This window comes from Tamandua tetradactyla, chromosome 6, assembly GCF_023851605.1.
Source record: "Tamandua tetradactyla isolate mTamTet1 chromosome 6, mTamTet1.pri, whole genome shotgun sequence".
Lineage (NCBI taxonomy): Eukaryota > Metazoa > Chordata > Mammalia > Pilosa > Myrmecophagidae > Tamandua > Tamandua tetradactyla.
Window position 1 is genome coordinate 182,403,008 of NC_135332.1, and position 25,986 is coordinate 182,428,993.

Sequence of the window (25,986 nt, forward strand, 5' to 3'; positions counted from 1 at the left end):
CCAGCTCAGAGGGGACCCCAGGGGGCACGGGGGATGAAGGGAGGATGCGACAGGCTACAGGCTGGGCCCCGCCTCTGTCTGTCTGCTGGCCCCCAGCGGCGAGCGGAGACAAGGCCGGGGGTATTCCAGCAGGGAAGTCAGGCAGCGACGAGACAGGGGGGCGTGTGGGCAGCTGGGCAGCAGTACAACAAGCAAGCGGCCCCCATGGCAGGCCGCCCTGCATTCTGCCGAGCTCAGGGTCAAGGCAGGGCCCGTCCTCAGCCACTGTGCTAGTGGAAAGGAGCTGGGGTCCCACTGGCAGTGCCCCGGGCCACTGACCAGGAGGCTGAACCCTTTAGAGGGCACAAAGCCCGTGGGGGCAGGGGCCGGGCTGGAGGTCAGAGCACGCAGCAAAGTGGCAACCCTGAGGCTTCTGGTAGTTTCTACCATGACCACCGACAACACAACTTGGGCTCCCTGTGCTTCAGTCTCCTCCCGTGTAGAGTGGGGGGATAGAATCCCCACCTCTGGGTGTCATGAGGATTAAACAGATGCGCTGGTGTTTAGAGCAGTTCCCGCCAGGCCACACAGAGGCAGTGCACTCGCGGCCCGATTTGTCGGGTCTGTAAATGTTCCATGACTGGACTGGACTGGCCCAGCTCTCCAGTGGACACGCCATGGCTGAGGGCTCTCCAGGTCTGCCATGCAGCATGAAGGTCTAAAGCAACGTTTACAGCGAATCTTGGCGCTGGCTCAGCAGCAGAGCCCGGGGGCCCCCGCCTGGCAGAGGCAGAGCCTCAGACCCTAGAGGGGAGCTCAAGCCCTCTCCAAGTGGCAGGTGAGCAGTGGGGTCCTGGCAGCGGCTGCTGTGAAGCCAGGCAACTTCCACAGCCTCAGGCTCATTTTGTTTCTCTTAAGGCAAAACGTGATGTTAATTCCAGCATCAGTGAAATCTGCAGGCATCCTGCAGCTAACCTTCATGCACCATGAAGAAATCAGAGGGTCACCCAGAGGCTTACGCTGGCTAACTTTTGGGATGACCTCTGCCTGGACGTCAGTTTTTCCATCTGTTAAGTGGGGACAGCAGAACCCTGCCCTCTGGGTTGGAGGGGGTAGTAAGTTAACTCGAGGGTGGGCATCACAGGTCCACAAACAACCTTCATATCCTCCCAGAGACCCCCAGAGACTCACCACACTTCCTGGGGGTCCACTGGGGCCAGGGGGGCCCACAGGCCCAGGAGTACCCTGTGCGGAGACAGAAGAAGTTTAGAAAGGCCCATGTGTGATCTCAGACCTACAAACCGGCCTCCCCCTCAGTTCACCATGACTGGCTGGAACATCTTCCAGCCCCATGTGCCCTCCAGAGACAGCCTAGCCTCCCTCTTGTGTGACCTTTGGAGACCCCAACCAGCCAGATATCAAAAAAGTAGGCCTGGGGTGCAGAAGAGGTTAAAGAACTCCACGATGTTCTAAGATGCTCTGCAAGACCAAGACACAGGGTCAGGCTGTGGCTGCAGAGGTGGGAGGCGCGGGAAAAGGGGAAAAGGAGGAAATGAAGAGCCAGCCAGAGAGGAAAGCTGGGCCTCTATCCGAGGTGCATGGGGATAAAGGAGCACTGAAAATAGAGTGCACTCTTCAGACTTGAGTTGGAGAGAAAACTATGAAGAAACTATGAAGAAGTACAATGAAGAAAGGCACAGGCCATCCATGGGGATCAGAGAAGGCAACGGCTAACGTGAGTTAGAGCAAAAGGAGGTCTTTCTGGAGAATGTGTAAAGAGGATTGACCAGGGATGGTCAGGGGGAGAGAAAGGAGTTCATGGGATGATCCTGAGATCTGAATGGACCTCTGTTTTTGGTCTGGATTACCCTGAAGATGCTGGTGCTATTCACAGAAAGAAGGCACCCATCAGGGGAGCACGTGTGTGTGTGTGTGTGTGTGTGTGTGTGTGTGTGTGTGTGTGAGGCTCTGATTGGAGAATCAGAATGTTTCCTGGATGGAGCGTATAAACTGGATCTTGATGGTTGGGCAATGATTCCATGGAAGGAGATATGTGTGTGGCCATTCCAAGTGGGTCACCCCATGGAGATGGGGAAGCAGGGGGCTCTCTGCAGCATCTACACTGGCCCCTGCCCTTGTCTGAGCCTGTCCAGCTAAATGCATGGAAGGCATGGTCTGCGAGTGCTCACAGCAGGTACACTTGGCCTGTGGTATTAAGCAGAATGCATGCTTGTCTGCAGCACCTTCTCCTCCTCGGCTCACCACACTTCTGGGAGAGCCAGTTAACCCTAACTAGGTGGAGCAGCTCCTCCTCCAGGCGCCAGCTCTGCAGAGACGCAGAGGCAGAGAATCGGCTCTGGGGACAGGAGCAAACCCCACTGAGAGCCACCACACCTCTAGACCCCATAGAAGTCTCCTGACTCTGGCTGAGATGGAAGGAAGAGCAGGGCAGGAGGGCTCAGAAGTGTGTGCACGAAGGCGCAGGCCTGGGCACCCTCCCCGATGGCACCTGTGGGTTTGCGCTGGAACGCCTGTGCGTGCATCTTAGGACACGTGAGCTTGGGATTTTAGAATATGTGTCCGTGCACATGGACACACTTTGCAGGGTGATAAATGCTCCTTCACAGAGAGACATCTGTGTGTGTCTGTGTGTGTGTCACATGTATGTATACAGAGAAAGAATCCTTCAATGGCTTGGGTGTGTGGACAGCACCCTGGCATGCTGAAAACTTTTGGAGGCCAAAACTTCCTTAATGCTGCTGGTCTCCAGGCCTAGCCAAGCACCCAAGTATGGACAGCACTCCCTCGGCCAGCTCCTGCCTCTCGACCTGGAGCTGTGGGAGCCCTGGAAGGCAGTGGGGACACGCACTCAGCACTGCCAACAGCTTTGGGCACTCCGTCTTGTCCCTTGGCATGGGAAAAGAAAGGGCAGGTATGAGTGACCCTGGGCCACGCTGCCCTCCCCATGCATGGACAGGGCAAGGACACCCCCACATCAGATCCTAGGGTCTAAGAGGGGCCAAAATCACCTTCTCCTGGCACTGCCCCTGTGCTTTGCATCTGAACTGTATTTCTTCCGCACATCACCCTGTTTTTACATAGATGAGGCTCACACCTCCAGCAGGTAGACCCAGGGGTCACTCCAGCCCAGGGCCTGGCAGGGGCCCATGAGGGATGTCAGGGAGCAAAGTGCAAGAAAACAAGATCAGAGTGCTAACACACGGGCTGCCCCCAAACCAGGGGCACCACCCTACTGGAGGGGGGCCTTCCTGCACCTGGAAACCCTTTGGAAAAGGTGGGGTGCCCAGAGGTGCCCGTGCTCAGGGACAGGAGGACAAGATAACCGCAAGCTGCCTCAAGCCTTCCTGACACAGTCAGGGCGTCTGGGGCGTGTGGAGGCTCCCCACGGGGCTGCTAGTGGGTGCGCTTCCTGGAAAGCCACCAGCCCTGGTCCCTCAGCGGCCCCTGGCGATCACTCCCGGAACGGCAGACGGTGGGTGGGCATGCAGGGCCGGGTTGGGGAGAACAAAAGGGGGTGGCCGGGATTTCGGGGCTCTGAGCCAACGCGTGGAGAGGGGATTTAATTACCGACGGTCCAATGGGTCCCTGAGGTCCCGATTCTCCAGGAAGTCCCCGCGGTCCCTGCAGGGAAATTCCCAGTCAGTTAACTGGCTCTGGTCCTCCTGGGCAACTGGGTGGGGGCGGGGGCCAGAGCGGGGGGGGACAACCTGAGTCCGCCGAGGGGACCCGTTAGAGTCCTCGGGGAGGAGGGGGCCTTCACCCAGGTCAGCGGGGCTTGGGAGGATGGACGCTGGCCAGCGCCACTGGACTGCAGGGCGCAGGCGTGGGGGGCGGGTCACGGGCCACAGGGCACTCACCGGTTCCCCAGGTTGGCTCGGGTTGCCCTTCTCTCCTCGGGGCCCTTGTTGTCCCTGCTGGCACAGAAGCAGGGAGCACGTGAGGCCCGCTCGACGTCTGAACCTGCTCAGTCCCCGAGCCCGAAGGCTGTTCTCTCCTCCTCGCCCCCGTCCTCCCACCCTGAACCATTCAAGTCTTAAAGGAAGCCAGACCCCAGACTGGGCCAAGTCCCCAGCTGTAGCCCCTCTCTCTCTGACACCAGGCACAGTGTGAGCTGGACGGTTGGCTCGGCTCCTGTCCCCTCCAGCCCATAACTCGGCTCAGGGGAGAGCAGCAGTGACCAACTGTGACAGGGCAGATGCCAAGGGGAAGGGTCTTCCCCAGCGGACAGGCCCAACCCCATTTCCGTGCTGATGGAGAAGCTGGGAGTGGGCACGTTGCAAAGGTGGCCCAGCCTTTGGGGACAGACTGGGAATTGCACCCTGGACTCTGGGTGACCACGGAGGTCATGGGCATGGGCTGCAGCGGGGTGCGCTGTGCTCCCACAGCCCACGCTAGGGTATTCCGAGGTGGGTCGAGGCTCAGTCCCCTGAAGCTGCTGGCGACACCTGAAGTGTCCCCCACTTCACAGGAGGTAGGACAGCATGAGACCCTGTGATTCAGGGGGACAGGGAGAAGAGGAGCAGGCGGCCAGCTACAGCCAGGGCAGACCTAGGAGGGCGCAGTCTCTACCTTCCAGCAGGCAAAGGGTAGAGTAGGGGGCACAGCGGAAGCAGCCTCAGCCTCAGAGCAGGCCGATTGCTTGGAACGCTGCCTTCCCATTCCCTGGCCACGTGACGTCATGCAACAGAGCTACCTACAAGACTCAGTTTCCAGATCTGCCAAAGGAATATTTGGTCTCTGCTCCACCCAGGGCGAGGTTTGGTGGCACAGACAAGGTACAACAAAGATGAGCCAAAAGCAGGAGGTGGCGCAGCCCTGAGGAGCCTGGAGAGCTGAGTAACAGCCAAAGCCTGCACCTCCAGGAAGGCTGAGTGCAGCTCTTCCCAAAGCAACAGGATGTAGAGCTGTCCAAAAGTGTCGTGGGCAGCTTAGGGATGGGCACCCGATCCCCAGAAAGACCAGGTAGAGGAGGCACAGTCAGCTGCTTTGAAGGTAGAAGGGAATCCTTTAGCAGGGGCTTGAGAGCAAAGGCTTGGGTTCCAGGAGACGTGGGGAGAGCCCCGGTCACACCTGGAGAAGACGAGCGTGTCTTTTCCAGGTGTGACCTGGAGCGTGGCGGCCGTCCTAACCCTGAAGGCGGTGGGAAGCCGGCAGAGAAGGATGCTGCCCTTTGGTGGTTTGCAGGCTGCTCTCTCTGTCCACGCATGGGCACAGTTCCAAGGCCGTGACACAGCCACACCTGCCTGTCCTGTCCTCCCGAGCTGCCCGGCCATGGCCCACTTAGCATTTGCATGGCTGGGTGGGCAGGCCACTCCCTTGGCAGCATGTGGTGTGGAAGCTACAGTGGCGCCAACTAAGTGCATCATCCTGCAAAGGGCTTTGCGGTGCCTGACACAGGGTTTGCAACAGAGGCGGGCTCCTTCCCTCTTCCAAAATCTCTGCTTCCAGCCAGCCCAGAGAAGGCATGTCCCGCCCTGTACACAAGGAACGACAATTCCAGGACTTCCCACGGCGAGGATTTGCAAATGCGTTGGTCCTCAAGTCATCAGCTCGTGGGATCATTCCAGGCTAACCTCACCTGGGACATTACAAACTCTTTTCTGCTGCCAGTGTGGAGGTAAATTCCACAGACAGGCTTGGGGGCCTGGGGGTGGTCAGCCCAGGCAGGGGAGGGACCCTGGAATTCACAGGATTGATGCTCAAGCTGCTCCCCCAGACCTGGGCAAGCTGCTCACCCCGCCCACCACGCAGGGCGCAGGTTCCATTGTGAGCTGCCAAGTGCATGGACACCACCGGCTGCCTTCTCCTCCCACAGCCCTGCTTGGTGAACTGAGCAGCGCCAGCCCTGTGGGCTCAGAGCCTTGGACTGGGCGCCTGGGAACTCCTTTCTGATTGAGGCTCGGAACCACCTACCGACCCCCAGTCCCAAAGCTCTTCCAGAGTTCTGAGCTGTAACTGCCCCTCGCCGTGGGCTGTCTGCCCTCTTCCTTGGGGCCTTTCGCATCTGCACTTTTCAGGCACACGGTTAAGGGTCCTGCCCCCCACAAGGCAGCCGTCACCAGAGCCACCCACCATCCACACAAGCAGCTCCGTCCAGACGTGGGAGCTGAGGGGCTTGGGTCTCCAGCCCTCCTTCTTCTTTCTGTTCTCTTTCTTAATCACTCAATCGCCCCCTCCCCTGCCTCCTTCTGCTCTGCAGGGACTGAAGGTGCACGCTGGAGCAGAGCAGAGAGAAGCCAAACAGAACCCCACCTTCCAAGCCATCGATGCAAACGGCTGCCATGGCGCTGGAGACAGCCCCAGAGATTCATGCAATAGCCTGCAACGAATATTAATCTTTAAAAAACAAAAGACACAATTTCCTAGTTTTGCGCCTACAAGTGGCTTCCTGGGCCCATGGAGCCGCTGACCCTGCAAAGGACGAGGGGGAGGCCAGGAGGCGGGGCACACCTACAAGCCTGCTCCAGCTCCACCCCCGTCCCTTACAGGTGAGCTCCTCCCAGGAGAGGCTGGGCAGACAGGTCCCTTTGAGCAGGTGGCAGAGGGAGGCTAGGGAGGGGAGGGAACGCGTAGGTGGAGAAAGCTGGCAGAGCAGCCTCCAGTCCCGGCTTCCAGGCGGGGCCCCTGCCCGCCCCACATCCCTACCTGACCCATGCACGTCGGCCCCCCTCAGGGATGGTTGGGCTGGGAGAGGACAGCGCGAGGAAACGGGAGGACAGTGCAAGATCACAGAAGGACAGTGCAAGGTCACGGAAGGACACAGGAGAACACAGGAGGACAGCGCGAGGTCAGGTGAGGACAGCGCAAGGTCACGGGAGGACAACGCGAGGTCACGGGAGGACAGTGCAAAGACAGTGTGAGTGAGCGCGGTGCATGCCCCTAGGGCGCCCTCAGCCCCCTGCTCTTTGGAGAGGGTTAGGGTTAGGAATAGGTTGCAGTGGTGACAAGGCTTGGCGGGAGCTGCAGGCTCCCCTCTCAGGCTTGCGTCCCATCCAGTCCAGGCACCCCAGCTCTGAGCCACTTCACTGCCCACGACCCCGTGTCTGTCTGCGCCTCCCTCCCACTCTGTTACGTCCCACCACCTCAAATACTCTTCTCAAAGCCACCAGCCGCTCCCCAAACCCCAAGCCCAGGAGTCTTTCAGGAAGGGTGAGGGGGCAAGCGTCAGGGGAGGGTCTGGTGTCCCGGCACTCCAAGCCCAGCGGACAGCCTGCAGGGGAGGAAGTCCGGAGGGGGAAGAGCCCAGAGGGGGAGGGAGCCCCGAGGGGGAAGAGCCCCGAGAGGGGGGAGGGGAAGGGAGAGGGGAGCTGCAGCGGGAGAGGAGGCGGTACCCTGCTGTCTGTGCAATGAACACCTGGGCCATCCTCACAGCTGCCTGGCCTCCCCGCCGCCCTCCTCCCTGCCCTCCTCCCCCACCCTCCGCGTCCACAGGCCCCGGCCGCCAAGGAGAAGCGGCTGCCGGGACAGCGGCCACCCCAGCGCCCCTCGCCCCGCGGCGGGACCCAGCCCCGTCCCCTCCCGAGCCGGCGGAGGGCCCTGGGGCGGCAGCGGGGACTGGGAGGTGCGGGAGCGGGAAGGCAGACACCCGAGGGTGCGACCGATGGGTCCTGGGTGCCGTTGAAATGTGCCGCCCGGAGCTTTACCGAGAGGATGCGCTCGGGCGCCCTTTCTTCCTGTGCTGTAGACGGGGTCACATGCCCTTTTTTTCCACGTTGAGTAGCCCGATACTGTAGCACCATTTGTTGCAATTTTGATTGTTTTTCGTTTGTTCGTTTTGCTTATTTGTGTGTTTTGGGAGGTGCATGGGCCGGGAATCGAACCCGGGTCTTCCGCCTCGCAGGCGAGAACTCTGCCACTGGACTACCTTCGCACCCCGTATTCATTTTAAAAGTATCACTTATTTCTTTCAAGTCACTGAGCGTTTATTCAAGTACAGTTTGAGTTGCGTACCCTGGAGTTGCCCTGCTTGAGTCCAAACCCCGCTGCAGCACCTTGTGACCTCTGCAGCAATGTCAGCCTCGATTTCCTCACCTGTAAAATGGGGAGGAAAAACCATACTTCCCTCTGAGTGCCAAGAGGCCAGAAGGAGCGCTCGGTGCAGACTCCGAGAGAGCATGGGCTGCTGCAGACACTGCTCCAGCGTTCCCTCTCCCCTACCCGCCACGGCAGAGGCAGGGACACCGCTCTGGCTGGCAGAGAGCAGGGCTTCTGTTGGGCTCACAAACTTCCCGGGGGCCGTCCCTGCTGAGCTGTCCAGTTTTATCCCCACCCACCCAGCCCCACTAGGGCCTTCCCTCTGCTCAGCTTCATGCCCTTTTTTTAAAAAGTTATTTAAAAAATGGGGTGAGACATATGTAAATATGTAAGTAAATCTATATCAATATATAATAAATAATTTTATAAATGCATGTATTGTATATAAATAAATATGTACGGATTTAAAGTAAAATTCTCATTACCCTGTTCTCCCCCCAGCCCCTGGTGACCTCTCATCTACTTTCTATCTCTGTGAATTTACTTACTCTAGTTACTAGGATATTAGGAAACAATTTCTCCTGTTCTGTTTTCTCAAAGCATTTGAGAAGGACTGGTGTTGAATTTTCTTTAAATATTTGGTAAAATTCAGCAGTGAGACCGTCTCATACTGGACCTTTCTTTATTGGATGATTTTCAATTACTGATTCAATCTCTTAACTATAGGTCTGTCTGTTGAGATTCTCTATTTCTTCTTGCAACTGCTTGGGTAGTTTTTTGTTTTTTTTTTACTTTTTTTTTAAATTGTAAAATATAACATATACAAAAAAGCAATAAATTTCCAAGTACATTTTAACAACTAGTTATAGAACAGATTTTAACATTTGGTATGGACTAAAGTTCCATGATTTCTCATTTTACTTCCAGCCACTCCAAGACACTGGAGACCAAGAGAAATATCAATATAATGATTCAGCAGTCAGACTCATTTGTTAAATCCTATCTTTGTTATACTCCTCCTTCTTTTATAATAATATATATACACAAAAACAATTTCAAAGCACATCACAACAATTAGTTATAGAGCAGATTTCAGAGTTTGGTATGCATTACAATTCCACAATTTTAGGTTTTTACTTCTAGCTGCTCTAAGGTACTGGAGACTCTTTTATATCAATATAATGATTCAACAGTCATACTGTTTGTTGAACCCAAACTTCTCTGTAAACTCCACCATCACTTTTGATCTTTCTCCCATTCTTTAGGGGTATTTCAACTATGCCCAATCTAATTTTTTCATGTTGGAAGGGGCTGTCAATAATATGGTATGGGGGATGGAACTGGCTGATGTTCTGGAGAAGCTGGGCCCTGTGCATTTCAGGACTTATCTGGTCCAGGGACCAATCTGGAGGTTGTAGGTTTTGGAAAGTTACCCTAGAGCATGGAACCTTTGTAGAATCTTTGTAGAATGCCCTACGTGCTCTTTAGGATCGGCTGCAGTGGTTTTGGTTAGAGTTTAGCAAGTTATGATGGGTAGCAATGTCTAACTGAAGTTTGCCTAAGAGTGGCCTCCAAAGTAACCTCTTGACTCTGTTTGAACTCTCTCAGCCCCTAACTTCTTATTTGTTACATTGCTTTTCCCCCTTTTGGTCAGGATGGCATTGTTGATCCTATGGTGCCAGGGCCTGACTCATCGCTGGGAGTCATCTCCCACATGGCCAGGGAGAATTTCACCCCTGGATGTCACGCCCCACTTAGCAGGGAGGGTAATGGTTTCACTTGCAGAGTTGGGCTTAGAGAGACTGAGGCCATGTCTGAACCACAGCAGAGGTCCTCCAGAAGTAACTCTTAGGCATGCCTATGGTAGTCTAAGCTTCTCCACTACCTGCATAAGCTTCACAAGAGTCAGCCTCAAGATCAGGGGCTTGGCCTATTGATTAGTGTGCCCCTAAAGTTTGGCACAGTATCCAGGGATTCCCTGGTGGTAAAGTTTAATAGTTCTACTATCTTTCTACCATCCCTCAAAGGACTTTGCCAATACTTTTAGGTTATCTGCTTAATATACTCTAGGATGTATCCAAGCCTTACATTAATATATACAGGATTAAAGACACTCATTCTGGGCTCCCTGTGTTTCGATTGTTTATATGATCCATCCAGACAGGTTGAGTTCAATTATGTGCTATAGAAAATTTAGGTTTTAGACATAATAAACTTTCTTTCTTTGGTCTCAAAGAGTAGGTGAAGTTCTAAAATAGAGGCAATGCCTTCCTTACCCCTGTGTTCTGAATTTCCTTAATGCTGACCTGACTGGCTTCATTCTCATCTCTAAATACCAGGTTATACATATACAAAATAGCCAGCTTGGGTAGTTTTCACGTTTCTAGAAATATGTCCATTTAAACTAGGTTTCTAATTCGTTGGCATACATTTGCTCATGGCACCCCTTATCCTCTTTATTTTGGTGCTCTGTGAGGTCCATATGTTTATAACTGTTACATCTTGCTGGACTGAGCCTTTTATCAATATATGTATCCTTCATTCCTTGTGATCTTTTTAAACTTAAAATCTATTTTGACTGACAACAATATAGCCACTCTGGCTCTCTTTTGATTACTTTTTGCATAGAATATCTTTTTCTGTCCCTTTATTTTCTATCTCTTTGTGTCTTTGTACCTGAAGTGAGTCTCCTTTTGGCAGCATGGAGATGGAGCATACTTTTTCATCCAATCTACCACTGTCGGCCTTTAATTAGTGGACTTTACTGCCATTTAAGGTAGTAACTGAGGAAAAAGAAATTTGCATCTGTCATTTAGCTATTTGCTTTCTGTACGTGTTGTGTGGTTGTGGTTCTTCAATTACTCCATTACTGTGTGTTTTTGGTTTTAATTGCTTTTGTGTAGTGTACCATTTTGATTCCTTCCTCTCTTTACCTCTGCATTTTTTAGTTGTTTTCTTAGTGGTTGCCTTAGCAGTTACAAAGACAAAGGTTCTGTCTCTTTAAAGAACTCTGCCACTTTGCCTGAGGGGGCTGGAGGCCTAATCACCCATCCACCAGAAATCCCTGATGAAGCAGCCAACAGTAACCAGACCGCACCCTCCCCGGCTGGGGGTTAGGCCTTATAGCCCACCCTGGCAACATCAAGCTGTTGCCAGGACCCAGGCTGCAGGTCCTCGCTCCCTGTCCTGTGTGTGTGTGTGGGGGGGGGGGAGGAGTGTGAAATTCACAAGTATTTCCCACATGCGCTTTACCAACCCCTTCTTCCCGCCCTCCCCTGAAGGCTGCAGGGTTCCACTAGAATCCACAGTTTCAAAACAGTTGATTTAGACAGCTCCTACAAGTTCAGTAATTGTTTTGGTGGGAGCAGATTCCTGGAGGTTCTGACTCTGCCCTCAACCCACAACCCTCTCCCACCAGCTCTTTATAACACATCCCTTCGGTCCTGCTTTTCCCAGCCTCACTCTTCACCCATGCTGCCCTCACCTGGGACACGCTTTCCTTCACTTCCATGCATGTAGCTGAGACCACATCTCGCATTCTCGAATGTCTCAGTGTCATGTCTTCAAAGCTCCCTCTTCTCCTCCACCTCTCAGACATAAATTAGCTCTCCTTCATTCTCACTAACTGCAGCTTCCTCTTTCCTTGAGAGCATTTACTGTCGTTTGTGGTCTGCACTTATGTCGGTCCCTGGGTGATTAGGGTTTATTCCCCTGATTGTAACCTCAGTCAGGACCAGGCCATGCCAATCCCTGGCTCGCAGGAGTTACTGGGGGAAAAAGTGGTGAATGGACAAAGGGACATGGTTGATTTTAGTCCTACAACACAATGCAATCAAATGGAAAGGACAGAAAGAAGCTACCTGTGCCTTCCCCTCGCCATCCTCAATCTCAGTCTCCTCTCTTGAAGAAACCACTGTTTTTCAGTTTGGCCAATACTTTTTAGACTATTCTCTGTACATTTTCATACAATTACAAATGTATAGAAATAATTTTGCATGAGAGTTATGCAAATGTGAACAGTTAACATTCCATTATTTAATGTTTACTTGAATTATTTCACATATTCTTCACATCAACTCTAAGAAGTACATGATCTCTTTTCCCCTGTTTTGTAGATAGGAAGAACAGAGGGCAGAGAAGGAAGTTATTAATGAAGTTCACACAGCTGCTAAATGTCGCAGCAGGAACCGACACTCACAGAGGTGGGCTGAGCTGCTCACGCTCTGACTCCCGTGACATAGTGGTCTACCACTCGATGTTTTCATTTAATGTGTGTGTGTGCGTGTGTGCATGTGCTTCTACTCATTTATTTACAAAACAGGGACTCCGTGACATGGAGAGTCTGAGGTTTACTTAATGTTATGTCTATAGACACATTGTATGCTGTTTCTGTTTTTTTACTGTTATACGCAAAGCTACAATATACATCCTTGTACAAGCTTTTATGGATACGCACATGCAAGTATTTCTCTAGGATGGGTCCCTAGATATGGAACATCTGTGCTGACAGGCAGGCACTTTGGGACATACTGCTACCGCCAAGCAGCTTTCCAAAGAGGCAGTGCCAACGTGCGCTCCCACCAAAGGGCAGGAGGGCATTCCCTTCCCTTCGCGCTCGCCGAGGTGTGATGTTCTCACTTCTGACTCTACACTTCAGATTCTGAGATTCTGCCAAAGCCCTTGTGATACAGCAGAGTCTCATTTTGACAGCTGTGGGTGGGTGAGGAGAGGCGACGCAGAATGACAGTTTGACTTGGGTGGAGACAGCAGAAGGAGATTCTTCGTCCAACTGTGAGTGGGGCTCTGTGGCATCCACATGAGGTTGGGAAGAAATATTCAAATGAAAAGAAAACCCAACATATGCCCCCATTATAGAATTCTTGGGAGTACTATATGTAAAAAAAAACCCAGCAGTAATTGTTTGTTATTTAATATCTATAACATGCCAGGAACTGTGCTAACCACTTCATATTATCTCATTTAATTTCATAACAACAATGCAAGATAGCAGGGTATCATAATTATACTTTAAACTTTATTTAATTGTTACAGATGAGAAAACTGATCATTTTAGAAATTAAAAATGTATGTCCAAGACCACAATGCTGGCGAATGACAGAGCTTGGGACTTAAACCCAGTTCTTTCTGGTTCTAAAGCCCGCACTCTTACTCACTCCTCAACACCAACTCAAAATACCTGTCCTCATACCTGCAGAAGGTAGAAGAATGAATGAGCCAAGGGTCATGGCTGTGTATCACTATTTCTGTCTTACCCTGGACAAGCCACTTCTCTCTGGGGCTCAGTTTCCCCATATGTAACAGGTGGATATGCATTTTCAGTGCCAGGCACACACCCTGATGAATAGTAGCTGTGCTTACTGGATAACATAAATCAGTCGACTCAGGTGTTTCTTAGAGAAGCCCACACATTATTCATATTGTTGAGTTATAAGACGAGGAACAGCTCGAGCTATTGGCAAACTCTAATAGGGAGATGCTTAACCAAGTGGTGTGTGTGGGAAATGGGGGTGATCCTCAGTGCCTTGGGAATGTGGAGAAGGAGAGAGGACCAGGAGAAGACTTACCACGCCAGGCAATCCAGGGGGACCTGCTGGACCAGCCTCACCCTGGATGAAGAAACGGGAAATACACGGCCGTTAATCCTTCTGCCAGCTTTGCTTACTATATGAGAGTCTGGAAACCCACCTCTGCCCAATCAATCAGATCACCCAATCTGTATCTGCCTTGACAGCAGATTCCAAACTGTCAAATACTTCAGACCTATGGAAACGTTATACTTTGAAAGCTATCCGTGCTGGTATGTGTAGCTGTAAGTCAGTTCTACTGCCATACACAATTCCACTGTACAGGGCTTCATAAAATCACCCATTATCCACTTCAGTTGATGATGTCCCAGTTGTCAACCTCCTGCAGTCACAACCAGCGCTGCAGCAAGCGTCCCTGCCTGTGCCCTGAGCACAGCGACCACAACAACTCCCTCGGAGGCTCCGGGGGGCCCCACCCCCCAAAGGGGTTATCCTGTGCCCGGGGCCCCACCCCCTAAAGGGCCAGGCGGTCCCCAGGGCCAGAGGGAACAGAGCACTCTCCTGCCAACAGTACAGATTGGGCAGTTGAAACATTTAGGCTTGAAACCTAACTCGACCATTTGGCTGTGTTAAGTTCTCTGCCTCTTTCTGCCTGTAAGTTTGCAGAACAGTGATGACACATCAGCAGGGACTCAATACGGTGAGCTCCCATGACAACTGCCCGGGGGACAGGCCCTGTGGCTGCCCCCTGCTTCCACCCCCACCCCGAGGACGTGGTCTCCAAAGCTGCCATCTCACAGGTGCCCGGGGTCTCAGGAAAGGGGCACCATGCCCAAGTCTGACCAGTCACTGCCCAGGGTGGGCCGACAGCAGGGGCCTATGCACATTCAATGGTCAAATGAATGACTGAGCTGGTTTAGAAAGGGACACGGCCACTATCAGTAAACAATAATACATAATCAAAGATTGTCGTATTGGTTTTTAATATTATACAGCATCTAATTTAAGGTATTATTAAAGTACTTTACATATACTAACTCATTTAATCTTTCTAGAATGCCTATAAGGTAGGTATTTGAGTATCCCCCTTTCATAGATGAGGAAATTGGAGCATAAAATTATTAACAGGCTCCCGCCGCCATCTTGCCCTTCTCTTCCCCCTTCGGCTCCGGCGACGCTCCATCCGCCATCATATCCTTCCCTTTCTCCTCCTACTCCGGCGGCTCTCCAACCACCACCGTGCCCTCTTCCACCTTCACCGGCTCCTCCGCCACCGTCCTCAACAGCCTTGCCACCCTTACCTTTCCTCCTCCAGAACAGCTACTGGGGGAGTAGAAATGATACAGAGCAGCTCCAGGAGCCACGACAGAGATCAAAGAGACGGCGTACCCCATCCTGGAACAGCTGACTGTCTGGGAGAACCAGCTCCGGTGAGATTGCCAAGGGGCGCGGGTTTTCCCGGGCAGGACGGCAAGCGGTGGGAGTCCCTCCCTTCCTCCTTCCCAGGCCAGCTGGCAGAATTGGGCAGGCGGTCCCCTCGGGCCAAGGAGGCTGGTGCCCCCACCACGCGAGGCCCCCCAGACCAACTGAGAGAGTTGGGTCAGAAATCCCCAGACCGCGGAGAGCGGAGACCAGGGGGTCCCTTCCAAACACGTGACTCCCTGGTCCGGCTGGGAACAGTGCACTCTCCTGGGCTGCGGCGGCTGGTGCCCTCCCGCCACACTTGGTGCCCTGGGCCGACTAGGAAATTCGGTTGGGCGCTCTCCCGGCTGCGGCAGCCGGTGACCTTCCCTGCGTTCGGACCCCCGGGCGGGCTGGCACTCTTCCAAGCCGCTTCGGCTGGCGAACCTCCCCCACGGCGAGAGTTTTCCAAAGTTAAAGGACCCACAGCACCTTTTACTGGTGGAACCCGCAGACAAACGTGTGCCACAAGCGCCACCTACTGGGCAGGATAAGAAAAACAGAACCCAGAGATTTCACAGAAAAATCTACCAAACTGTTGGGTCCAACACCCAGGGAAATCTGACTAAATGCCCAGACGCCAGCAGAAGATAATGGATCATGCTCAGAAAATTGAAAATATGGCCCAGTCAAAGGAACAAACCAATAGTTCAAATGAGATACAGGAGCTGAAACAACTAATGCTGAATATACGAACAGAAATGGAAAACCTCTTCAAAAACCAAATCGATAAATTGAGGGAGGACATGAAGAAGACATGGGCTGAACAAAAAGAAGAAATAGAAAAACTGAAAAAACAAATCACAGAGCTTATGGAAGTGAATGATAAAGTAGAAAAGATGGAAAAAACAATGGATACCTACAATGATAGATTTAAAGAGACAGAAGATAGAATTAGTGATTTGGAGGATGGAACATCTGAATTCCAAAGAGAAACAGAAACTATCCAGAAAAGAATGGAAAAATTTGAACAGGGTATCAGGGAACTCAAGGACAATATGAACCGCACAAATATATGTGTTGTGGGTGTCCCAGAAGGAGAAGAGAAGGGAAAAGGAGGAGAAAAAATAATGGAAGAAATTATCACTGAAAATTTCCCAACTCTTATGAAAGACCTAAAATTACAGATCCAAGAAGTGCAGCGCACCCCAAAGAGATTAGACCCAAATAGGCGTTCTCCAAGACACTTACTAGTTAGAATGTCAGAGGTCAAAGGGAAAGAGAGGATCTTGAAAGCAGCAAGAGAAAAACAATCCATCATATAAAAGGGAAACCCAATAAGACTATGTGTAGATTTCTCAGCAGAAACCATGGAAGCTAGAAGACAGTGGGATGATATATTTAAGTTACTAAAAGAGAAAAACTTCCAACCAAGACTCCTATATCCAGCAAAATTGTCCTTCAAAAATGAGGGAGAAATTAAAACATTCTCAGACAAAAAGTCACTGAGAGAATTTGTGACCAAGAGACCAGCTCTGCAAGAAATACTAAAGGGAGCACTAGAGTCAGATACGAAAAGACAGAAGAGAGAGGTATGGAGAAGAGTGTAGAAAGAAGGAAAGTCAGATATGATATATATAATATAAAAGGCAAAATGGTAGAGGAAAATATTATCCAAACAGTAATAACACTAAATGTTAATGGACTGAATTTCCCAATCAAAAGACATAGACTGGCAGGATGGATTAAAAACCAGGATCCTTCTATATGCTGTCTACAGGAAACACATCTTAGACCCAAAGATAAACATAGGTTGAAAGTGAAAGGTTGGGAAAAGATATTTCATGCAAATAACAACTAGAAAAGAGCAGGAGTGGCTACACTAATATCCAACAATTTACACTTCAAATGTAAAACAGTTAAAAGAGACAAAGAAGGACACTATATACTAATAAAAGGAACAATTAAACAAGAAGACATAACAATCATAAATATTTACACACCGAACCAGAATGCCCCAAAATACGTGAGGAATACACTGCAAACACTGAAAAGGGAAATAGACACATATACCATAATAGTTGGAGACTTCAATTCACCACTCTCATCAATGGACAGAACATCTAGACAGAGGATCAATAAAGAAATAGAGAATCTGAATATTACTATAAATGAGCTAGACTTAACAGACATTTATAGGACATTACATCCCACAACAGCAGGATACACCTTTTTTTCAAGTGCTCATGGATCATTCTCAAAGATAGACCATATGCTGGGTCACAAAGCAAGTCTTAACAAATTTAAAAAGATTAAAATCATACACAACACTTTCTCGGATCATAAAGGAATGAAGTTGGAAATCAATAATAGGCGGAATGCCAGAAAATTCACAAATACGTGGAGGCTCAACAACACACTCTTAAACAACAAGTGGGTCAAAGAAGAAATTGCAAGAGAAATTAGTAAATACCTCGAGGTGAATGAAAATGAAAGCACAACATATCAAAACTTATGGGACGCAGCAAAGGCAGTGCTAAGAGGGAAATTTATTGCCCTAAATGCTTTTATCAGAAAAGAAGAAAAGGCAAAAATGCAGGAATTAACTGTCCACTTGGAGGAACTGGAGAAAGAACAGCAAACTAATCCCAAAGCAAGCAAAAGGAAAGAAATAACAAAGATTAGAACAGAAATAAATGAAATTGAAAACAATAGAGAAAATCAATAAGACCAGAAGTTGGTTCTATGAGAAAATCAATAAGATTGATGGGCCCTTAGCAAGATAGACAAAAAGAAGAAGAGAGAGGATGCAAATAAATAAGATCAGAAATGGAAGAGGAGACATAACTACTGACCTCACAGAAATAAAGGAGGTAATAACAGGATACTATGAACAACTTTACGCTAATAAATACAACAATTTAGATGAAATGGATGGGTTCCTGGAAAGACATGGACAACCAACTTTGACTCAAGAAGAAATAGATGACCTCAACAAACCAATCACAAGTAAAGAAATTGAATTAGTCATTCAAAAGCTTCCTAAAAAGAAAAGTCCAGGACCAGACGGCTTCACATGTGAATTCTATCAAACATTCCAGAAAGAATTAGTACCAACTCTCCTCAAACTCTTCAAAAAAATCTAAGTGGAGGGAAAACTACCTAATTCATTCTATGAAGCCAACATCACCCTCATACCAAAACCAGGCAAAGATATTACAAAAAAAGAAAACTACAGACCAATCTCTCTAATGAATATAGATGTAAAAATCCTCAATAAAATTCTAGCAAATCGTATCCAACAATACATTAAAAGAATTATACATCATGACCAAGTAGGATTCATCCCAGGTATGCAAGGATGGTTCAACATAAGAAAATCAATTAATGTAATACACCATATCAACAAATCAAAGCAGAAAAATCACATGATCATCTCAATTGATGCAGAGAAGGCATCTGACAAGATTCAACATCCTTTCCTGTTGAAAACACTTCAAAAGATAGGAATACAAGGGAACTTCCTTAAAATGATAGAGGGAATATATGAAAAACCCACAGCTAATATCATCCTCAATGGGGAAAAATTGAAAACTTTCCCCCTAAGATCAGGAACAAGACAAGGATGTCCACTATCACCACTATTATTCAACATCGTGTTGGAGGTTCTAGCCAGAGCAATTAGACAAGAAAAAGAAATACAAGGCATCAAAATTGGAAAGGAAGAAGTAAAACTACCACTGTTTGCAGATGATATGATACTATACGTCGAAAACCCGGAAAAATCCACAACAAAACTACTAGAGCTAATAAATGAGTACAGCAAAGTAGCAGGTTACAAGATCAACATTCAAAAATCTGTAGCATTTCTATACACTAGCAATGAACAAGCTGAGGGGGAAATCAAGCAACGAATCCCATTTACAATTGCAACTAAAAGATAAAATACCTAGGAATAAATTTAACTAAAGAGACAAAAAACCTATATAAAGAAAACTACAAAAAACTGCTAAAAGAAATCATAGAAGACCTAAATAGATGGAAGGGCATACCGTGTTCATGGATTGGAAGACTAAATATAGTTAAGATGTCAATCCTACCTAAATTGATTTACAGATTCAATGGAATACCAATCAAAATCCCAACAACTTATTTTTCAGAATTAGAAAAACCAATAAGCAAATTTATCTGGAAGGGCAGGGTGCCCCGAACTGCTAAAAACATCTTGAGGAAAGAAAACGAAGCTGGAGGTTTCGCGCTGCCTGACTTTAAGGCATATTATGAAGCCACAGTGGTCAAAACAGCATGGTATTGGCATAAAGATAGATATATCGACCAATGGAATCGAATAGAGTGCTCAGATATAGACCCTCTCATCTATGGACATTTGATCTTTGATAAGGCAGTCAAGCCAACTCACCTGGGACAGAACAGTCTCTTGAATAAATGGTGCCTAGAGAACTGGATATCCATATGCAAAAGAATGAAAGAAGACCCATGTCTCACACCCTACACAAAAGTTAACTCAAAATGGATCAAAGATCTAAACATTAGGTCTAAGACCATAAAACAGTTAGAGGAAAATGTAGGGAGATATCTTATGGATCTTACAACTGGAGGCGGTTTTATGGACCTTAAACTTAAAGCAAGAGCACTGAAGAAGGAAATAAATAAATGGGAGCTCCTCAAAATTAAACACTTTTGCGCATCAAAGAACTTCATCAAGAAAGTAGAAAGACAGCCTACACAATGGGAGAAAATATTTGGAAATGACATATCAGATAAAGGTCTAGTATCCAGAATTTATAAAGAGATTGTTCAACTCAACAACAAAAAGACAGCCAACCCAATTACAAAATGGGAAAAAGACTTGAACAGACACCTACCAGAAGAGGAAATACAAATGGCCAAAAGGCACATGAAGAGATGCTCAATGCCCCTGGCCATCAGAGAAATGCAAATCAAAACCACAATGAGATATCATCTCACACCCACCAGAATGGCCATTATCAACAAAACAGAAAATGACAAGTGCTGGAGAGGATGCGGTGAAAGAGGCACACTTATCCACTGTTGGTGGGAATGTCAAATGGTGCAACCACCGTGGAAGGCAGTTTGGCGGTTCCTCAAAAAGCTGAATATAGAATTGCCATACGACCCAGCAATACCATTGCTGGGTATTTACTCAAAGGACTTAAGGGCAAAGACACAAACGGACATTTGCACACCAATGTTTATAGCAGCGTTATTTACAATTGCAAAGAGATGGAAACAGCCAAAATGTCCATCAACAGAAGAATGGCTAAACAAACTGTGGTATATACATACGATGGAATGTTATGCAGCTTTAAGACAGGATAAACTTATGAAGCATGTAATAACATGGATGGACCTAGAGAACATTATGCTGAGTGAGTCCAGCCAAAAACTAAAGGACAAATACTGTATGGTCCCACTGATGTGAACGGACATTCGAGAATAAACTTGGAATATGTCATTGGTAACAGAGACCATCAGGAGATAGAAATAGGGTAAGATAATGGGTAATTGGAGCTGAAGGGATACAGACTGTGCAACAGGACTAGATACAAAAACTCAAAAATGGACAGCACAATAATACCTAATTATAAAGTAATCATGTTAAAACACTGAATGAAGCTGCATCTGAGCTATAGGTTTTTTTTTGTTGTTTGTTTTTTGTTTACTATTATTATTACTTTTATTTCTTTTCTGTATATTAACATTCTATGTCTTTTTCTGTTGTGTTGCTAGTTCTTCTAAACCGATGCAAATATACTAAGAAATGATGATCATGCATCTATGTGATGATGTTAAGAATTACTGATTGCATATGTAGAATGGTATGATTTCTAAATGTTGGGTTAATTTCTTTTTTTCCGTTAATTAATAAAAAAAAAAAAATCATTAACAAACCTGCCCAAAGTCACATGGGCAGCGCATGGCTCAGCCTGATTTAACCCCAGGACCCATGTCTCAGCCGTACCGCCGCCACCACATGCTTTGGAGAGAAAAGCACCTTCTCAGAGCCGTTCTGCCACAGCTCTCACCCGGCCCTTCCTGACACTACTTAAGTCAAGCTCCAGACCCACTTTCATCTAAAGCAACATAATTTACATCAAAACATCCTCCTGGCCCCCGTCAAGCAACTGAGTGGGAATGCAGGGGAAGAGGCTGGGAGAAACGTGTCTCCAAGCTGAGGAGCCAGTGGCTGCCTTCAGGAAGGTCTCTTTGTCCTCAGGCCGGGAGGGACAGTGGGCGGGACGGGGTTCCCAGCAGCTCTCTGACTTGGGGAAGCCACCCGTCGAGGGTCCATGAATTCAGGAGATAACTGGACAGGCCTGGGTGCCGCCCCAGCTCCCCAGGAACGCAGCTCCCACAGGGGCTTCCGCCTAACCTGAGCCCAACCCTCAGCTGAGAAAGGAGCAGCACTGCTACCTGGGACGTGAACGAGCATTGGGGGAGGGGTAACTGGGATGGGCAGAGGTGGGGACAGCGGCAGCCAGCAGGGCCCACGTGGCCTTATTGTCCTATCCTAAATTCTATTGTCAAAGTTGTCCATTGTTACATAGTCCTCTGGAGGAGAAGAAAGGCGGACCAGGTGCTCTGGAAGCCTGAGCAGGAGCCTGTGCCATCCCAGGCAATTCTGCCAGAGCAATAAAAGGGCTTCACAGCCCACTAGGCCGCTGCAGTCTGGAAATGAGTTTTTCAAATAAAATTGCATTTCTGAAGAGTCCGTGAGAGCAGCAACATGGCCGGCTCACCTGCAAGCCCTCTGCGTCCCAGGCTCTGTCTAGGCAAAGCCCCCGGCCTGGGGGTGGTGGTTGGAGGCACCCCATGTCCGGGCAGGAGGAGGAGATCTCGGGAGGGAGAGAGACGCACCTAAAGCCTGAGGCAGGCACGGGCGGGGGCAGCCTGACCGTACAGACAGCAAAAGGAAGGCTCCAGCCCCTGTGTGTACCCTGTTCCTCAGGGGCCCGTGGGGCCAGCCCTGGGCTCCCGTTAGGAGTGGGGTTCTCATCTACACTGGCAGCATTGGCAGTGGCTCCACTGCACCCCATCAAAGGGCACCTAGCTCCCCTGGCCCGGGCAGGGGGTGCGCTGATCACCGTGAGCCCCCAGAGGCGCGTCCAGGACGGGGCCCAGCCAGTGCAGAGCGTGTGAATGAGTTGTGCCACCTCCTGGAGGGAGGGCTCAGCACAAACGCCTCCAGATCGCAGAGCAAGGCACAGGGACAGAAGGCAGGGCTCTCAGGAGCACACAGCCGGGGAGCCAGGGGAGCAAGCCAGGCCATCGCTCTGACTATAACAACGGTGCTCTTTCCACTAAACTGTCGGCAGAATGCATGCATGCGGAGGCTCAGGACATGTGCGAGTTTCTGAGGCTGCCAAGGGAGGAGAGCACAAAGCACCGAGCAGAGGGGAAAAGCACCTCCCGCAGTGCCACCTTTAACTGTGCAAATCCACCGTCCCCATGACTCTGGAGGTCCCTGGGGCTTGGCCAGGCCTCTTGGCTGTTTTCTTTAAGTGGTGGCCAAGCAGACAGTGAGTGTTCCATCCGTCCTTGTTACATAACGAGTGGCAGAGTGAAGGCTGTCTTTATGGGCTGGAAGAGGTTAGTGTTGGAAGGACATTTTCCAAACCACTCGGAGGCTAGGGACACGGAGTCAGCAGCACACACACTGGGGCCGTGGACCATGCTCACTCTGGCTTCATTGTAGCTGAGTCTATGTAAGTCCTGAGCCTTCTACCATCTGTAAAATGGGGCTTCAAATAGAAACTATTTCTTAATTCATCATTATAAGGATTACAGGAGTGAGGAACGGAAAGCAGAAGAAACCACAGCTTGCAAAGCAGATGAATTACATCAGAAACCATGACTTTCGTACAAACTCTTTAAACCTTTTGAGTGGAAGCTCACTTGGATCCACGTTCCCCACCCATGACTGAGACCAGAGGTGAACACCTGGTTTCAGCCATGGGCCTCACTCTGGTGTGCACCCAACGAATCACTGGCTTCCTCGTCTACACCAAGTCCTCGCTGGGTGTCCACCTGCAGACGGAAACCACACTCTGACCCACCCTTCCCAGCAAAACCTTACGGTAGCCAAGAGCCCACTCTATGTAGGGTTCACGCAGTTGAGTCCATCGGTCAATGGCCCCTTCCTGGTAAGACTCTCAACGTCCCAGCAAGGCCGTGGACTGCAGAGGGCTTCTCGTGGGCTCAGTCACGAGTCAAAACAGATGACACGTCCTGGTGCTTCCTGCACGAGGCATGGTCCTGTGGGTTTGCACTACTTCTGAGCAAGAGGAGCCTCAAGCGGGGCCGGACCAGGAGCCGCATCCTGAGGTCGTGCTGGGGGAGGAGCCCCTCTGACCGCCCCACCCAAGTGAGTGCCCGCCGTGTCTCCAGGCCCATCTGGCAGGGCAAGGAACTGCCCCTCTGTGAGGACGGGTTTCATCGTGCGCCACCCTCCAGCCTGCCAGGCCTGGCTAAGGGGTGTGGGCTCCTGGGCCTCCTGGGGCTCCTAATGCTCCTTATGCTCTGACACTCCTGATACTCCTGATGCTCCTGATGCTCCTGATGCTCCAATGCTCCTGATGCTCCTGATGCTCTGATGCTCCTGATGCTCTGACGCTCCTGATACTCCTGATGCTCCTGATGCTCCTGATGCTCCTGATGCTCCTGGGGCTCCTGATGCTCCTGGGGCTCCTGATGCTGTGACGCTCCTGATGCTCCTGATGCTCCTGATGCTCCTGATGCTCTGATGCTCCAGATGCTCTAATGCTCCTGATGCTCCTAATGCTCTGATACTCTGACGCTCCTGATACTCCTGATGCTCCTGATGCTCCTAATGCTCTGATGCTCTGACGCTCCTGATACTCCTGATGCTCCTGATGCTCTGATGCTCTGATGCTCCTGATGCTCCAATGCTCCTGATGCTCCTGATGCTCCTGATGCTCCAATACTCCTGATACTCCTGATGCTCCTGGGGCTCCTGATGCTCTGACGCTCCTGATGCTCCTGATGCTCCTGATGCTCCTGATGCTCTGATGCTCCAGATGCTCTAATGCTCCTGATGCTCCTAATGCTCTGATGCTCTGACGCTCCCGATACTCCTGATGCTCCTGATGCTCCTAATGCTCTGATGCTCTGACGCTCCTGATACTCCTGATGCTCCTGATGCTCTGATGCTCTGACGCTCCTGATACTCCTGATGCTCCTGATGCTCTGATGCTCTGATGCTCCTGATGCTCCTGATGCTCCAACGCTCCTGATGCTCCTGATGCTCCTGGGGCTCCTGATGCTCCTGATGCCCTGACACTCTGATGCTCCTGATGCTCTGACACTCCTGATGCTCCTGATGCTCTGACACTCCTGATGCTCCTGATGCTCTGACACGCCTGATGCTCTGACGCTCCTGATGCTCCTGAGGCTCCTGGGGCACCTGGGGCTCCTGATGCTACTGATGATCCTGGGGTTCCTGATGCTCCTGGGGCTCCTGGGGCTCCTGATGCTACTGATGCTCCTGGGGTTCCTGATGCTCCTGATGCTCCTGAGGCTCCTGATGCTCTTGATGCTCTTGATGCTCTGACACTCCTGATGCTCCTGATGCTCCTGATGCTCTGACACTCCTGATGCTCCTGGGGGTCCTGATGCTCTGACGCTCCTGATACTCCTGATGTTCCTGATGCTCTGATGCTCTGATGCTCTGATGCTCCTGATGCTCTGATGCTCCTGATGCTCTGATGCTCCTGATACTCCTGATGCTCCTGATGCTCCTGGGGCTCCTGGGGTTCCTGATGCTCCTGATGCCCTGACACTCTGATGCTCCTGATGCTCTGACACGCCTGATGCTCTGATGCTCCTGATGCTCCTGAGGCTCCTGTTGCTCCTGGGGCTCCTGGGGCTCCTGATGCTACTGATGCTCCTGGGGTTCCTGATGCTCTTGATGCTCTTGATGCTCTGACACTCCTGATGCTCCTGGGGTTCCTGATGCTCTGACGCTCCTGATGCTTCTGAGGCTCCTGGGGCTCCTGGGGCTCCTGGGGCTCCTAGCCTCGGCCCTCAGGTACAGACATGGGGTCGGCTGCTGCACAGCCTCAGTCAGTTCTAGAGACTCCTCTGTACTGCAGTTCTCCTCAGCTGCCAACTCTGCTTATTGGGGAATGTGGTGGGTTTTGGTCTATCCCCCAGCGGTGGGGAAACCTCGATAGCCCATCACTCAAGGTAAAGGAATGAGCTACACAGACATTGTACAGGAAAACTTTAACTTTAGGACAAAGTGATTAACACGATGGACAGGGATGAGAGCAGGTAGCCCTACCTTTTCACCCTGGTCTCCTTTTAGTCCTGGGAGTCCCACTTCACCTTTGACTCCCTGTAGAATAAGATAAAATTAAAATATGTTAGAACCGAAACTGAGCTTAATTCCTGCTCTGCCATATAAGACAAACATGACCTGGGGCCAAATACCTTTTATTTTCTCCCCCAACTGCCCTTGCCCTACCACCAAGCAGCCTTGGTGAAACCCACCTCAGAGGGCTGTCAGCAGGTAAATGAGGGGCACCTTGTTCTTGGTTTAGTACCACAGACCCCTGATGACCCAACAATGTCATCATGAAGTCGTTCTACTCTTTTCCAAAGAGATCACACAGCCCCCATTCTTACATTCTGGCATACAGACCGCCCATCCATGAGCCCTGGGGAAATACTGTTTTCTAATCATTGACCCCCACCCAAGGGCCCAAAATTCCAGAAGGGGCTCCTTCCCATGGGCACAGTTGCAGCACCCTTGATGGGAAGAAGCTGCTGCCCTTACCTGGTCTCCTTTCTCTCCCCTCACGCCTGGGAATCCTGGAGCCCCTGGGAGACCTGTCTCTCCCTGTGAAAACAAAATGGCAGCTTCTATTCATGAAGTGCCCATTACGAAGGGTTCTCTAAGGGTCAGGGCCCCGCTATGTGCTCTCTACTTCCTGCTCTCCAGCCCTATAAGGATCTCCTGGTTTAGTGGAAGCCATATGGAAAGTAAAGCAGTGGAGAAAGG

The 25,986-nt window shown here is 50.1% G+C and overlaps 1 protein-coding gene across 1 annotated transcript in view; it reads right to left on the reverse strand.

The window, feature by feature from the left end:
* The window catches only part of COL22A1 (collagen type XXII alpha 1 chain), a 259,058-nt gene that overhangs the window by 72,292 nt on the left and 160,780 nt on the right, over positions 1-25,986 (reverse strand). The window contains exons 29-34 of the mRNA XM_077163316.1: positions 25,762-25,824; positions 25,267-25,320; positions 13,560-13,601; positions 3,858-3,914; positions 3,568-3,621; positions 1,171-1,224 (exon numbers count right to left, since the gene is read on the reverse strand). Coding sequence (XP_077019431.1) covers positions 1,171-1,224; positions 3,568-3,621; positions 3,858-3,914; positions 13,560-13,601; positions 25,267-25,320; positions 25,762-25,824 — 324 coding nt within the window. The remainder of the gene's footprint in view (positions 1-1,170; positions 1,225-3,567; positions 3,622-3,857; positions 3,915-13,559; positions 13,602-25,266; positions 25,321-25,761; positions 25,825-25,986) is intronic.